At 36.4% G+C, this 15245-nt stretch overlaps 1 protein-coding gene across 1 annotated transcript; it reads left to right on the forward strand.

Annotated features, from left to right (window-relative positions):
• The first annotated feature begins 1569 nt into the window (after window positions 1-1569).
• Window positions 1570-2703, forward strand: LOC122587829. The gene has a single exon (XM_043759993.1). The coding sequence runs from the start codon at window positions 1570-1572 to the stop codon at window positions 2701-2703; it is 1134 nt and encodes a 377-aa protein (XP_043615928.1).
• The last annotated feature ends 12542 nt before the right edge of the window (window positions 2704-15245 follow it).

Below are 15245 nucleotides of genomic sequence, written 5' to 3' on the forward strand. Positions count from 1 at the left end.
CATTCTTAAGGTATTGATTTTATAACCCTAGTTTTATTTGTTATTGAAATTTAGGGTCCTTAACCTTAGAATTTGGGGGTTTTTGTTAATTGAGATTTTCAAGAAGAACCCTAATATTTGGAATTGGGAATTTGTTAGTTTGATTTAAAGAGTTGATGATAATGGAAAATCCTCCATAATAAGAAATTCATATTTGGTGGTGTTTGGCTAGAAATCATGAAATAAAGTTCTATCATGAAAATTTAGAGTTTGTTGGAAAAGTGTTTAGTAGCCAAACACCATAATCTTAGAGTTGTTGAATGCATGTAGATGTTTGTAAGTTGTTGAGTCATGGAACTCATAGATGATATGTGATTATTCTTGTTTAGGTGTTGAAGAATAAATTGTTGATCTTGTAGCCTTGTTGTGTCAACTAGTCAAGTTTGAGGTGAGTGTATATGCATATAATCATGTTCTTGTTATTAGAGGTCATAAGTGCGTAAATTCCTATTGACCCATTCGATAGTTGTTTGTTAGAACTAGTAGGTGGGTAAATTCTTACTAGTCAATTTGTTTGCAAGAGCTAGTAGGTGGGTAAATTCCTACTCGCCAACTTGTCCATGGACATGTCGAAAATGAATGTATGTTGTTTGAATTGTATGAAAAGGCTAGCTTGCTAGGCTTTTATGGTGCTTGATGCACAAAGTTGAAATGACATGATTATGATTATATGTGTATGTATTCACTAAGCGTTACTTATGTTTTAGTTGTTTAACTTTTTTTAAGCTTTTGATTAATCTAATTTTGGTAAAATTCTGGAAATTTGGTGGTTGTGATGAATATATAAGCTTTTGATAAAATTTGATGAATGATTTGAACAATTATCCAAGTTGGGTTATTGACCCACTTTTTGAACAATGTGTTTGTAAAGTTTGTTTAGATAGCAAGTCTTTTGTAATGGTGTCTTATATGTCATGAACAAGTTTGGTTTAGTTTATGAAAGTATTTGAAGTGAAATGGCATTTTGGGTTGAAACCATTTTTGTTAAGGTGCAGGAAAGTTGATTTTGGAACAAAAAGTTTTTCTGCAGGTAGTCCCAATGCGCCGCAGTGCGGAGTCATCCAGACTCACTGCGCCGCAGTGGGCTTATGGTCAAATTCGGCCGTGGGTTTCCACTGCGCCGCAATGGGTGTGTATTGCCTCACTGCGCCGTAGTGGGGTACAAAAAAAAAATTATTCGATTTTGATTAAAAAGGTTTGGGTTCTCACATTTTTGGTATCAAAGCCATGGTTCAAGGGATTTAGGTTTTGATCTTTTAGTCAAAGATGCCTAGACTTGAACCGTAGAAAAATTTGACTTCGACCTTAGGTTTGGATGATTCATGTTTGAGAGTTGAAGTGTTTCGTAAGATTGATTTAAAATGAAATAGTTTATGATAATAATAGAGCCGGCCTATTATCGATCATAAGCTATTACGATTTAAATTAAACTAACTAGATACGGAAATGATCGGACATGAAGGTTCGGGGGTATTAGAGACTAATTAGTGAATGAAGTATGTTATTGATAAGATTCTCGGATTGTGTAGTATGGCTTCATCTCAAGATGAAGACGGATCGAGTCACGGCAAGAACAAAAGTGTGTCGATTGAGGAACTAAGTAATGATTACATTAGTGAGCAAATCGGGAAGGCTTTAGAGAATTTCTCTCCATTTATCGTTAAAAAGTTAAACGAGACCCTTGAGGGCGCAATGAGAGATACTATCGCCATCAAGATAAGGGAAGAAGTTGCCTCCGCGGTACAAGAAGAGTTTGATAAACGATTTCCAAAAGAAAAAGTACCGGAAAAACAAGACGTTGAGGAACGGCCAAAGCCTAAGAATGAGAAGCCTTATGATCTTAAGAGCTTCACCATTTCCAACCCACCCAAATACAATGGTGATCCTGACCCGATTGTGAGAACAAGGTGGGTAAACGAGGTTGAGGGAGCCTTTCGCATCACAAAGACTCCACCGGAATATAAGACCTTGTATGGGTCAAGCTTGTTGTGTGATAGGGCAAAGCTATGGTGGGATGAAGAGATTGTTAAGAAAGGTCAGGATGCAACGATGGGTATGGAATGGGCTGATTTCAAAATGGCCTTCTTTAAAGAGTTTCGATCAGAAGCCGACGTGACTAGGCTTAGAAGCGAGTTCATGAATGACTCGCAAGGTACTTTGAATATTAATGAGTTTCAGGTACAATTTCTGGACAACGCTCAATTTTGTCTGGAATATTTGAAAGACGATCGGTTATTAAAGGAGCATTTTTATCGTAAACTTCGCAAAAACATTCGAGAGAAGATTACGTTACTTCAAATCGAATCGTTTACTCAATTGGTTGATGTGGCTAGGTGGCATGAGGTTGAACAAGGCATGCCGAATGATGAGACCTCCAAGAGAAAGGCGGAACAAAGTAACACTCCAAACAAGAAGTTCCGGTCTAGTGGTAGTTCGGGGGGTAGTTCGAATAGGAAGAACATTCCCACTTGCAATAATTGTGGGAAACATCATTCCGGAGTTTGTTTATTACCATCTAAGAAAGGATGTTTCAATTGTGGCCAACCGGGTCACATTAGCCGAGATTGTAAGTTCTCTCCAAGCAAGCCTACCGTGTGTTTCAAATGCTTCAACGAAGGACACATGAAGAGTGCTTGCCCTTTGTTGACGGAGGAAGAAAGGTAAGCCGAAGCAAGAAAGGCTAATGAAAGAAAGTTGGCGAAACAAGTAGGGAATCTGAGGGGAAGATCGTTCCAAATCTCGATAGCTCAAGCTAAAGAATCCACCGATGTCGTGTCAGGTACCTTTCTAGTTCATGACACACTCGCTAAGATTTTATTTGATTCCGGAGCAAATCGTTCCTTTGTTGCTACTCGATTCACTAAAGGCATTCCTTTACAATTGTCTTTTCTTGAACCCCCTTTGTTGGTGGAGGTAGCGGGTAATCAAACCTACATGATTAAAAATGTGTATCTAGGTTGTAGTTTAACCATCAATTTTGAAATTTTCAAAGCTAATCTTATTCCGATGGGTTTGGGAGAATTTGATGTGATTTTAGGTTTGGATTGGCTTGCCCAACATAGGGCAAATATTTGTTGTACCGATAAAAGTGTTCACCTCAGAGCTCCTAACGGTAGGGATATGGTCATTTACGGTGAAAGAAATCAAGACTCATTGCCCTTATACACCTTTGCTCTAGCCCGTGTGTAAGGTACCCTATTGTTGCCTGGATCGTAATAAGACGTGATTCATTATGTCAAGAGTGCGGAATCCTCTTAAGATAACTAGATTGCTATTGCCTTCCGTCGATTAATGAGCAATTAACCAACCCAAGGAGATGCACAAGGCTTGTGGTTCGTGTAGGAGATCACACAAAGAAACAATTAACCTTAATTCGTAATTTCGTGAATATCTTCTAAGATTTACCAAACGATTCCCACGATTAACCTAATTCCGTAGATTAGGTCTTGTATTTATACAAGTTATGTATTGGATCGTGTGGGCTTAGGCCTTAATCGAAGGATTAAGCCCGAAAAATTAATTAATCGATCTGCCTTGTGCTGACGTCAGCACGAGGCCAGTCCTACTTGCTGATGACGTCAGCACGAGGTTCAACCCTTTGCTTCTTTGTTTTACATCGTTTGGCTCGTACATAACATCCAACCATCGTTTAAGTGTTCTACGACACTTATAAACCTTGATTCTATGTTCTTGTACCTGCAAAACAATATATAACACACAAACACAAAACAAAACATAAACAGATATAATATTGAAGTTCAACTGTAATCATTAAATATCAACACAAGTTCTTGTTTAATTAATTACAAACATAGTTTTTAAAACATAAACGATAATCAAATCTATGTTGCAATTGTCACAACGAATCTGCATCTACAGGCTCTCCCTTGACGATTGCAACTAGATCTCTTTAAAGCCTTTGAATTTGAACTTCAAAGCTATCCATTGAACAAAAGTCTTGTGCTATTCGCATGAATTATCTCTTGCAAGCAATGTGCGAGAATGTTGCGATAGCGTCTTTCTTCAACTCTCCAAAATTCCACTGCTGAACAAGGTGTATCCAAAAGTCTTCTCTGATCACCTCTTGACAAGTTGACAACCTACATTGGATCATACATGCGTAGCAACATTTGTTCCTGTGAATCATCAACAAACATCTGTGCTTCACCTGACTTGATATCTATATGCCAAAACGTCATCATTGTCAGCATATCTTGATCCCATCTGATAGCGGGAACCTTTTTAACACATTTAATCCTTCGCTGTTCAAAACGAAATGTGCCATCTTGATTTTTAATCTTCTTCAAAGGTGTTGGTTTAATCAACTTCTCTTCTGGCTTCAGACCTCTATCACTGAAATTTCTAATTCTTTCATCTCTGAATCTATTCCAGTAGAAATCTGCAAGTCCATTGCTCTGAAGATTAATGAACCATCATCTTCCCAAATCTATCATGTCAGAATCACTGAGAGAGTGGAAGTGTCTTTGACTTATCGACATGTACTGGCATCCCTCCTTTCTCTTGATAATAAACAATTTGATTCTGTGATCATAGAACCACCTTTGTATCACTGAGAAGTACTTGGGTGCATCCTTGTCTGAGATAAATTCCCAAAACATTGACGATTTTAAATTTCCACCCACATGAAAACCAGCACGAGTTACAACCACTGGAATCCTTCTATCAATAATGAACTCAGGATCTTGCTACACCGGAGGTATATTGAATCTTCTAAGATCAATCTCTCATGTAGCATCAATATTCCAGTATAACTCAAAAATATTGTCATGTCCTTCATCAATAATGTTTGTAGATACAACAAACCTCAAACTTGCTGCATTCTTAGGTTCATCTGGACTTTCTCTGATTGGATTAAGATTGAGATGTTCTACTTCAGCTATTGGTTCAACTTAGATGACTTCATCTTCATTAAAGACGCGATCAAAGTCATAAGGTATATCAAGCAACCTTTTTCTATCAGTTTCTGAAGTAATGAACTCTCCTTCTTCCATATCTTCATCATTGATAATTTCTAGTTAATCTTCAGCATGAAGATCGTCCAATGCACCTATCCTTTGAAGCTTATCTGCAATTCAAACAATTTACATATACAAAGATAAAGAACATAAATCATAAGTCAAGACATAATAAAATAGTATAAATACATAAAAGAAATTAAAATAAATAATACTATATCATAAATATAATGTAACAATTACATTAATATTTATCGTATGATCTTTATCTATTTTAACTTACAACAATAATATTATATCATAAATATAATGTAACAAATACATTCATATTTATCTTATAATCATTACAAAAACAAAAATCATTAGCACTAAGGTTCATAATCCGAATCTGACTCTGACTCTGAAGATGTATGAGTTAACCCTGACTGTTCTTTCATTTGATCCCTAAGTGATCCTGGATCATAATAATCATCATAATCCATAATCTCTGCTTTAGCTCTCATATGAGCTTGTGGATCATAACCTAATCTCTTTTCTAGTCTATGCACATTTAATGGGTGCAAATCTAACTCTGTAGAGGCATTGGTAGTAGAATCAGTCTTAGTTGACTCACTATCCTGAGTAGATTTTCCTTTGCTAAGATTTTCTTTTTCTATATGATTATGAGGATCATTCACTAGCTTTTCTCAAATCTCCCTTTCTATTCTATTAGAATTAGAATCGGAGTTACCTGAATTGGAATCTTCCTCATCATCATCATTTGGAGCGGCCATCACAACTTTAACTTTATCTTGAGTCCTAGAAGTACTAGCACCAGCTGTACCAACAATCTCTGACTCAATTTGTCTTGGCGACTCCCCCTGAATATCTGCAGTCTCTGTATCCATAGCATCATCAGTAGCATCTTGATCTTGACCTCTATTCTCTGGCTCACCATCTGTTGGTTGACCTTGGTTTGGACCTTGAGCTGGATCTTGATCTTCATGATCATCATCTCTTGTCTTCTTAGTAAGCTCATCATCCTTACAACCATCTTTATCTCCCCCTTGAGCCAAGAATTGGTCAAGTCTAGAACCAAGAGAATGAACAAGTGTTGTCATTAAGTCCATCTCTTCTTGATGCTTGGCAGCTTGGAGCGTTAGCTGCTTCTCCAAAGCTGTGACTCTCATCTCTAACATCTTCTTCTCAAAAAACAAATGACTCAGCTGCACTTGAACTGGAGCAACTGAACGTGACGTAGAAGCAACATCAGATGTAGAGGCCTAAGGTGGCATCGTAGCTTCAAATGAAGGCATACGAGTACTAAAAGTTCCCGTGGGAGGCATCTGAGGGCGTTGCAAAGGAGCCAACAGACGTCCCATGATAGTAGAAACAAGAACTGTAGCCTGAATAGGAGTAGACGAAGGCCTAGCAGCAACTGTCGGCTCTGGCTCTTGACGAACTATAGACTCCGGAGCAGTAGGAATTGTAACAGTTGTAGCCTCAGTGACAACTTGTGCAGTAGACACAGAAACAGGAACATCAAAAACTGAAGCTCTTAAAGTAGCAACTGATGGAGTAGCTTGAGACCTCTCCATAGCAGCTTGATATGCATCAAATTCTCTATCAACTTCATCTTGAGATCGCTGAGAAGTTGGAAGTCTCTCTACAGCGTCAACACCTTTTCCTTGTCTTCTTCTTCGCTTCGGCAAACGTTCTTCCTCTTCTTCATCATCTTCTAAGTCATCACCAGCATAAACAGTAACTGGTAGCTCAGAAGGACCAACATCATCACCAACTGGAGCAGAGGTAGAAATAGAAACTCCAGAAGTTGGTGGAACAAGATTTGCAGGATCATCAATATCCTCCATAAAAGCATCCATATCTGGATCATCTTCCAGATTTCCATCATATAATGGAACATCATTGAGTCCCTCAAACTGATCAGCTTGTTCTTCCTGAGGATTATCTTGAGCCTGATCATCACCAGCAGCAGCAGCAGCAACGGGTTCTTCATCTTCCCAACCTTGTCTAGGTGCAACATAGTTAGGATTGATCAAATGTCCGAACAATGGTGGATTATCAACATGTATCGGATGATCTCTACCCAACAAGTGCTTCATACGTTCAACAAATGTCTTATAAGTAAGACGACCTAAATTGAACGTAGGACCGTCAAATGGAAATTCCGCTGCAAAGTGACGAATGATTATCATCACAAATCTTAGAAACAGACAAAATTTCTTGTCTGTACCAAATGACCTCAACTGCTTCTCTAAATTATCAAAAATGTACTGAGAAAAGCTGTATGGCTTGTTCAGCACCAAAGCAACCATCTGAGAAGCGTTCTGGATATTCATCTGGTCATAGCCTGTACTCCGATGACTAATGCACCTCCACAAATAGTAAGCTAGCAACTTCCATTTGCCACGAAGATGATTCCTGAAGTTTGGGTAAGAAATAGCACCAGTATAACCCATATGACGTAGAGCACCATCACAAAATTCCTCTAAAAAATCAGTCGGACCTTGCTCTATCTCGACATCACCTAAGTGTAATATCGTCCGTAAGTCTCCAGCCAAGAACGAGAATGAACGTCCTCCAACAGTAGTGCGAATGTACATATGATCACCCATCTGCACTGAACGGGTTGAGTTCCAAAACTCCCTAATGAGACTTATTACCAACGGAGGGTTCTCTGTCACTGCAAAATGTACACGAGAACGTGCAAGAAACTGTAGGACACCGTGAAATTCTGGTATGCACCCCGTCTGAGTAATACTGAGATCGAGTGCATCATTGTGCTCCTTGACGAACACACGAGCATTATTACCTTGTCCCTACCATACCTGCACAAAAACAGACAAAAACGACAAGAAAACGAAAAAGTTAGAAATTAAAAACAAAAATTAGGGTATTTGGGCTTCTGCTTCGTGATGATGTCATCACGAGGTCAAGACCTCTTCATGTGATGTCAGCACGAGCTTCAAACAAAACCCAGAAACACGAGGCAAAAACATCTCCATTCGATGAGTTAATCAAATAAAATCATCAACATGGACTTGTTTATGGATCGTGTATGCCCAAAAAATCAAAAGTCGAAACAAATTCGATGAACACGAAGTGGTTCGTGTTCTTGATGTTCTTCGAGTGAATAGTGACCGAATCATAGTATCTTCAATTAATCTTGATTTTAAGTATGTTAACATGAACTTATTTTAGATTTAAGGTGTACAAACATCAATTAATCCAATTTTAAGTTCAAATCATCAAAAATTGAAGATCAAATTCTTGGTTCGTCCTAGTTACTGTTCACGCAAAGAGAATTCATAAATTGGGCATTATAACGACTTGTAATCGTTAATTTTCATAGTCAAAACATCAATAGTCTATCCTAGATTGGAAATATACCAACAATCCTGATTGAAAAAATACGAAAAGTAGATGAAATCGATCGAAAAGGGAACAGATGAATAGTGCGCACGAGGAAGACGAAGTTCGTGTGGTTATTTAGGGTTAATTTTTGATTTAAAGGTAATTAATGAAAGGTTAAAACCCATATTTATATTCGGAGCTTCGTAGGCCAGGCCGAACACTGAGTTCGTGGGCTTTGTGATGACGTCAACACGAGGCATGCTGACGTCAGCACGAACGAAGTCGAATTTTCAGTTTTTTTTAAAACACATAAACTGCTTTCCTTAGCCAAATTTTGTAAATTTTCCAGAAAACTTATTAAGGAAAACTATAAAAATTCCAGGAAACATAAACCTGTAGATACTCGTTACTAAAAACCTGTATCTACTCGAATATGCAATCATAAATCATCCGTACTAACTTGTCATCACAATAATATATCAAATAAATCTTACATTATTATCAAATAAATCTTACATATTATCTTGACATAAAATTGATGTTTAAATTTAAACAAATGCAAACTTACATCAAAACATATTTAATGTATAATGCATTACAATACATCATAATATCATATCAACAACCTATCACATTACATCTTAGGTTGTGATCTTGATAATACAATTATAACCTATCACACTCAGTCTTAGGTTTATAAATACAAGGCAATCCATCCTTGTAGCACAGTTCGTGCATATATAGTTGTCTGTCTCAATACATATAAAATAAACTCTACAACCTGCACACTCAACAAACTTCATCAATGCAAAACAACTAAAATCTTAACCTAGAAATCATTACAAGATATAAGGCAAGTCCAATCTTTGTCAAGCATACTTATCAACCAAAAAACAATTGAAATTTCAAAAATTTACTTGAAACACATTCAAAAATATTTTGACTTTTCAATTTTCAAAATCATTTCATTTTCTAAATTAAATAACTTATGTATTAATTAGAAAATCCATCTTTTAAACATACTTATCATAAGCAACAAAACTCATGCTTATCAAATCTCTCATGCAATAAGAACTAGTTTGACACACAAATTGACATTTATTAGTACAAAAAGAAAAAAAATAAAAATAAAATAAAAACAAAAATAACTAAAAAACTAAACTACTTTATTTATTTACAAGAAATCTTAAGTTTCTGCAGATTAGATCAGATTAGCATTTACATAAGTCTACAAGTGAGAAATAATTTTCTTATTATTAGTTATGAATAGTGACCCAACCACGATTACCGGTATATTTGTCCTCTTAAACACTCGGTACTTCCAGTTTCCTTTGAGTTATGACACTTTCAACATACCCTGGCCAAGGACAGTCACCATGTAACCCGAGTAGCCTAATATGCCACTGAATAGTTTGCGAACTTATGTGACCCACATTCAGATATACTTCCGTAATCGATACAAGCACTAAGATAACAAATATTCAATATATATTCAAAAACATCCTTAAACAAATCATGAAACACTTTTTAGATAATAAAATTTAATTACTTTGTGATTTAACTTATTTGCTTTTGCATTTCATTATTTATAAGGAACCCGTGATTTTCTATGAGACCCATGTAGCGAACTTTATGAGAACCTATCCCAAGTTGGAAGCTTTAGGTAGGCTAGGTATACAAAGACACCCCGAGGACATACTTATTTGAATCTCAAAGACCACATTAGCCCCTTAATTAACATTCATTTCATTTGCATAAACAATATCACATTTAACTTTCATGCTCATGAGTTGTAGAGGTTTTTGCCTATATTTTGAACAAATCCTATAGTAATGCTAGATCTTTCACAAAATTTAAGGACTAGATCAATTCATTACTGAAAAGCAAGCATTCTCAGCCATATATCTAAATATGTTTCCCACAAGACATTGTATAAATTAAGTTCAGATTAAGGAAACCTTGCTACTTTGTGTCTACCAATATATCCCAAATTGTAATCACTGAACTAAGCAGTTATATTACGATTAAGCAGACTTAAAAGCTAAGTATCCTCACTTCTAATCATCTCACAGCATTAACTTAAATCTCTTCATATTTTTGTCATTTTCAAATTTTCCATATTTTTATGATTTTATGATACTAAGAACTCTTTTTGTATTTTTATGACTCTAGCTATTTACAGACACAAACTTACAAAATTAGTTCTTTGAGAGATTTAATATGAATCAGCATTCTTCATCCCATTGAGCAGAATTAACTTTTCAAATCGAGTCATATCAAATGCTTTGGTATACAGATCAGCTAAATTATCATCGATTATAACATTTTCTAAATGAATTAACTTCTTTTGGGCACAATCACGCAATAAATGATGTCTAATATCAATATGCTTGGTGACCTTATGCATGACAGGGTTATTTGTAATGTCTATAGTTGACTTATTGTCTATTCTAATGGAGTATCAAGAAAATCCATACTGTAGTCACGAAGTTGTTGCTGAATCCACAATACCTGGGAACAACAGCTACCAGCAGCCATATACTCTGCCCCACATGAAGACTGGGCAACACATGTCTGCTTTTTGCACTGCCACGATACTAATCTTCCTCCTAACAATTGACAACCTCCAGTCGTAGACTTTCTGTCATTGTTACAACCGCCAAAATCCGAATCAGTATATGAAACAAAATCAAACGTTTCTCCCATTGGATACCATAGACCAAGCCCTTGGTTTCCCTTAAGATAACGTAGAATACGTTTTGCTGCAGTCAAATGTGACTCTTTCGGACTAGCTTGAAATCTAGCGCAAAGACAAACAACGAACATAATATTTGGACGTGAAGCAGTCAGATACATCAATGAGCCAATAATAGCACGATAATAAGTTGCATCCACAAGTTCATCTTTCGGATCAAGAACCCCTAAACCATGATTTTGCTGAATAGGAGTACCATATGTCTTGGACTTTAACATTTGAAACCTCTCCAAGATGTCATCGACTTACTTAGACTGGTGAATAAAGAATCCATCTTTCCTTTGATCGAGTTGAAGTCCGAGGAAAAATTGAAGTTCCCCCATAGCACTCATTTCAAATTCATTTTTCATGCTCATTTCAAACTCTTTGCACATCTTTATATTAGATGAACCAAAAATGATATCATCCACGTAAACTTGTACAATTAGATAATCTCGCTTCTTCCACTTGATAAACAATGTGCTATCTATCGATCCTCTTGTAAATCCATTTGTCAACAAATGTGTTGACAAATTTTCATACCACACTCTTGGTGCTTGATGCAATCCATAAAGAGCCTTATCCAAACGATATGCTCTTCTTGGATAATTCGGATCTTCAAACCCCGGTGGTTGGTGAACATACACTTCTTCTTTAACTTCATCATATAAGAAGGCACTCTTAACGTCTAACTGATACACCTTTATACCTTTGAAACTTGCATAGGCTAAAATTAACCTTATAGCTTCAATCCTAGCAATTGGCGCAAAAGTTTCGTTATAGACATATCCTTCTCGTTGTGCAAACCCCTGAACAACCAAATGTGCTTTCTTTCTAGTAACAACCCCTTTGTCATCTCGTTTGCATATATATACCCAACGAGTTCCAATCGGTTCTTACTTCTTGGCACATTTACGAACTCCCAAACTCCAAGTTTTTCAAATTGAGCTAATTCTTCTTGCATAGCTTCAACCCAACATGGATCTTGAAGTGCTGCGTTAACATTCTTAGGTTCTACTTGTGAAATGAAACCAGAATACAAACACTCAGTTATCAATCCAGTGTCTTTCACTTCACAAAACAAACTAGTCAGTTCCTTATTCAGCTGATTTCTAGTTCGAACAGGTTCTGTAGCATTACCAAGAATATTTTCCACTAGATGATCCTTATTTATTCTATATTGAGGAACCGAATCAACATTTAGACTTTCTCCTAAATTTGTTCTAATTTGAAACTCAGGAGAACTAAAATCATCTTCCGATTCTTCAGAAATAGGATCATCATCAGGCAGTATAACCTTCGACGGAGTAAGTGGTGTAGTGTTCTCGGGTTCACTATCATCTGAATCTGTTGACTTATTCTTGTCCTTACCACTTTCATCAATATCAGTATTAGACTGAATTTGTTTGGAGTAGTATCAACATTTCGAGTAGGCGGAGATGTAAAAGTATTATCCATGTGATCTCTTAAAATAATCACATCATCAACTGTCTCAGGATCTGAATAAGAATCAGGACCATGTAGTGAACTAAACACACTATCGTAATCGAAGTTTTTGCCAGTTCCAGAATGAATAGCGGGTTTATGACTAACAATCTTGACATTTGTACCCAAGTCAACCTTGTCGGTCTGTTCCCGGGTTATAACCCATGAAAAGTTTTTGCCAGTTGTAAACCCGTCGAATTGATGTTCCCGGTTTATAACCCATGAAAAATCCCTCTTCAACCTTTGGATCAAACTTTGACTGAGGTAGATACTTCAACAAAATACACGGTACACCAAATGGTTCAACATTCTGTAAATTTGGTTTCTTCTTATGTAGAAGCTCATAACATGTCTTATTATGACGCTTAACTACAGTAACCCTATTTAAAATATCACAAGCTGTATTCACTGCCTCCGCCCAAAACATAGTAGGAAGCCCTAAATCTACAAGCATAGTTCCGGCTGTCTCGATTAGAGTCCTATTCTTTCTTTCAGCAACTTCATTCTGTTGTGGTTCATACGGAGAATTGTATTGATGTTGGATTCCTTTTGACAAACAAAAGACATCCATTACATTATTCTTGAATTTAGTTCCATTGTCACTCCTGATTCTCTTAACACGAACTCCATAAATATTTTCAGTTTCGACAAAGAAATTTATCAAAATCTGCAGAGTTTCATCTTTGGATTTAAAAAAGAATACCCATGAGAATCTCGAGTAATCATCAGTAACCACCAAACAGTAATACATCCCAGCGATACTTCTTACATTCATTGAACCAAATAAATCCATGAGAAGTAACTCGAAAGGATTCGCAATAGAGTTTTCTTGTTTCGGTTTATGTGCAGACTTTTGTTGTTTACCTTTCAGACAAGGTACACATTTGTCTTCCATTCCAAACCGTTTCATGGGAACGCCTTCAACCAAACCATGTTTGAAAATGTCATTCATCTTTCGGAAATTAATATGTTCCATTCTTCTATGCCATAACAAAGATTCAGATTCGTTTGCTTTTGTTAATAAGCAAACAGACTCCTTAGAATCATCAACACCTAACACAAGGCCATAGATGTCTCTCTTCCTAGGAGCTTTTAGCAGGATCCAGTCTTCAGGAATAACATATCCTGGTTTCAATATAAGTCCTTCTTTCTTAGTAAAATGGACATTGTTTCCCTTGTCACAAATCTGAGAAACACTTAATAAATTATGTGCTAACTGTTCCACATAATTGACTTTCTCCAGCGTAATCTTCCCATTGACAACATCACCTTGGCCCGAGATGTTGCCGCCCTTGTGACCTGCGAAACTAACATACGAACCATTTACATCTTCATAATTGGACAAAACATTCTTGTCCCCTGTCATGTGCCGAGAGCATCTACTGCACATACCAAAGACTGATAGGCTTCCTTGGCTCTCCCTGTACATCAGACAATAAGATGGTTAGTTTCTGAAGGGAACCCAAACCTTTTGAGGTTTAGGTTTTCCGAATTCATCTCTAATGATCAATTCAGTCCAATATCCATAGCTCTGTAAAGGAGCCTTGGATGAAGATGGTGTCATTGACTGTTTCTTAGATGAAGTGAAACGAGTCTTAGGAGGTGAATTCCTTGGTGAGTGAGTACCAAATCTAGGTTGACTCCCTAATCGATCATAGAATTTAGACGAACTACTAATTCTAGAAGGAGGAGTTCGATTTTGTTGAGCCATCTTCCTAGGTGAATAACTCCTTTGAGGTGTACGAGAACGACTCGGACTTACACTACTAGAAGTAGTATTCTGTGAAGGTCCCTGTCGTTTTGGTGTCTTAGATCTATTGAAATTAATCCTTTGATCTGTAACAGTAGACTCACCATATGACACATTTTTAAGTAACTTAACATAATTTTGTGCATCTTTATTATCAGAATGTCTTTTTGCATACCCCTCATAATAATCTCTTTTATATGCACTCATAAATTGTGGTGAAGCTACTTGTTCAACTAATTTACCCTTCTCTTTAGTATTAGGAAGATCACCAACATCCTTTGACTTGACTTGACTGTCATTCTTAGGATTCTTGATCTTCCTATTTGGACATTCAATAGCTATATGACCTTTCTGACAACAAGTATAACACTTCTTTTCTTGTTGTTTTCTAGATTGACCATATACTATTTTAGGGATTGGTATACCATACTCCTTCATTTCATTTATGGTATCAAGCGTCTGTATTGCTTCTTCCATAGTTCTTGCTGGTTTAAAAGGAGCATAATGTCTATCCTTACATGGAATTTGTTCAGCTAACCATTCTTCTTTATTTTCCACCCACCAAACTTTATCAATTTTTGATTTAGGTTCAATCCTATTTATAGATACTTCTTTATCATAGAAAACAGTATCACAGTCTTTCAATGTGTAGTATACTACTTCATCTGGATTAAAATCTAATTTCGTTTGTTGGTGATCTCTTTGTAGAAGTAAATCAGAATCTTTAGTCAAGTTACTTTCCTTCTTAAGAATAACATTTTCAGTAGATAAACTACTTAAATTTTCTTTTAATTTTAATACCTCAAGTTTCAAATCTGACACCATTTTACAAACGTTAACTATAGAAAACAAAGAACAAGATACCTTCTGATCTGCAGCCTTGCAATCTGCCATGTATGCAACAAAT

This window comes from Erigeron canadensis, chromosome 2 (assembly GCF_010389155.1).
Source record: "Erigeron canadensis isolate Cc75 chromosome 2, C_canadensis_v1, whole genome shotgun sequence".
NCBI lineage: Eukaryota > Viridiplantae > Streptophyta > Magnoliopsida > Asterales > Asteraceae > Erigeron > Erigeron canadensis.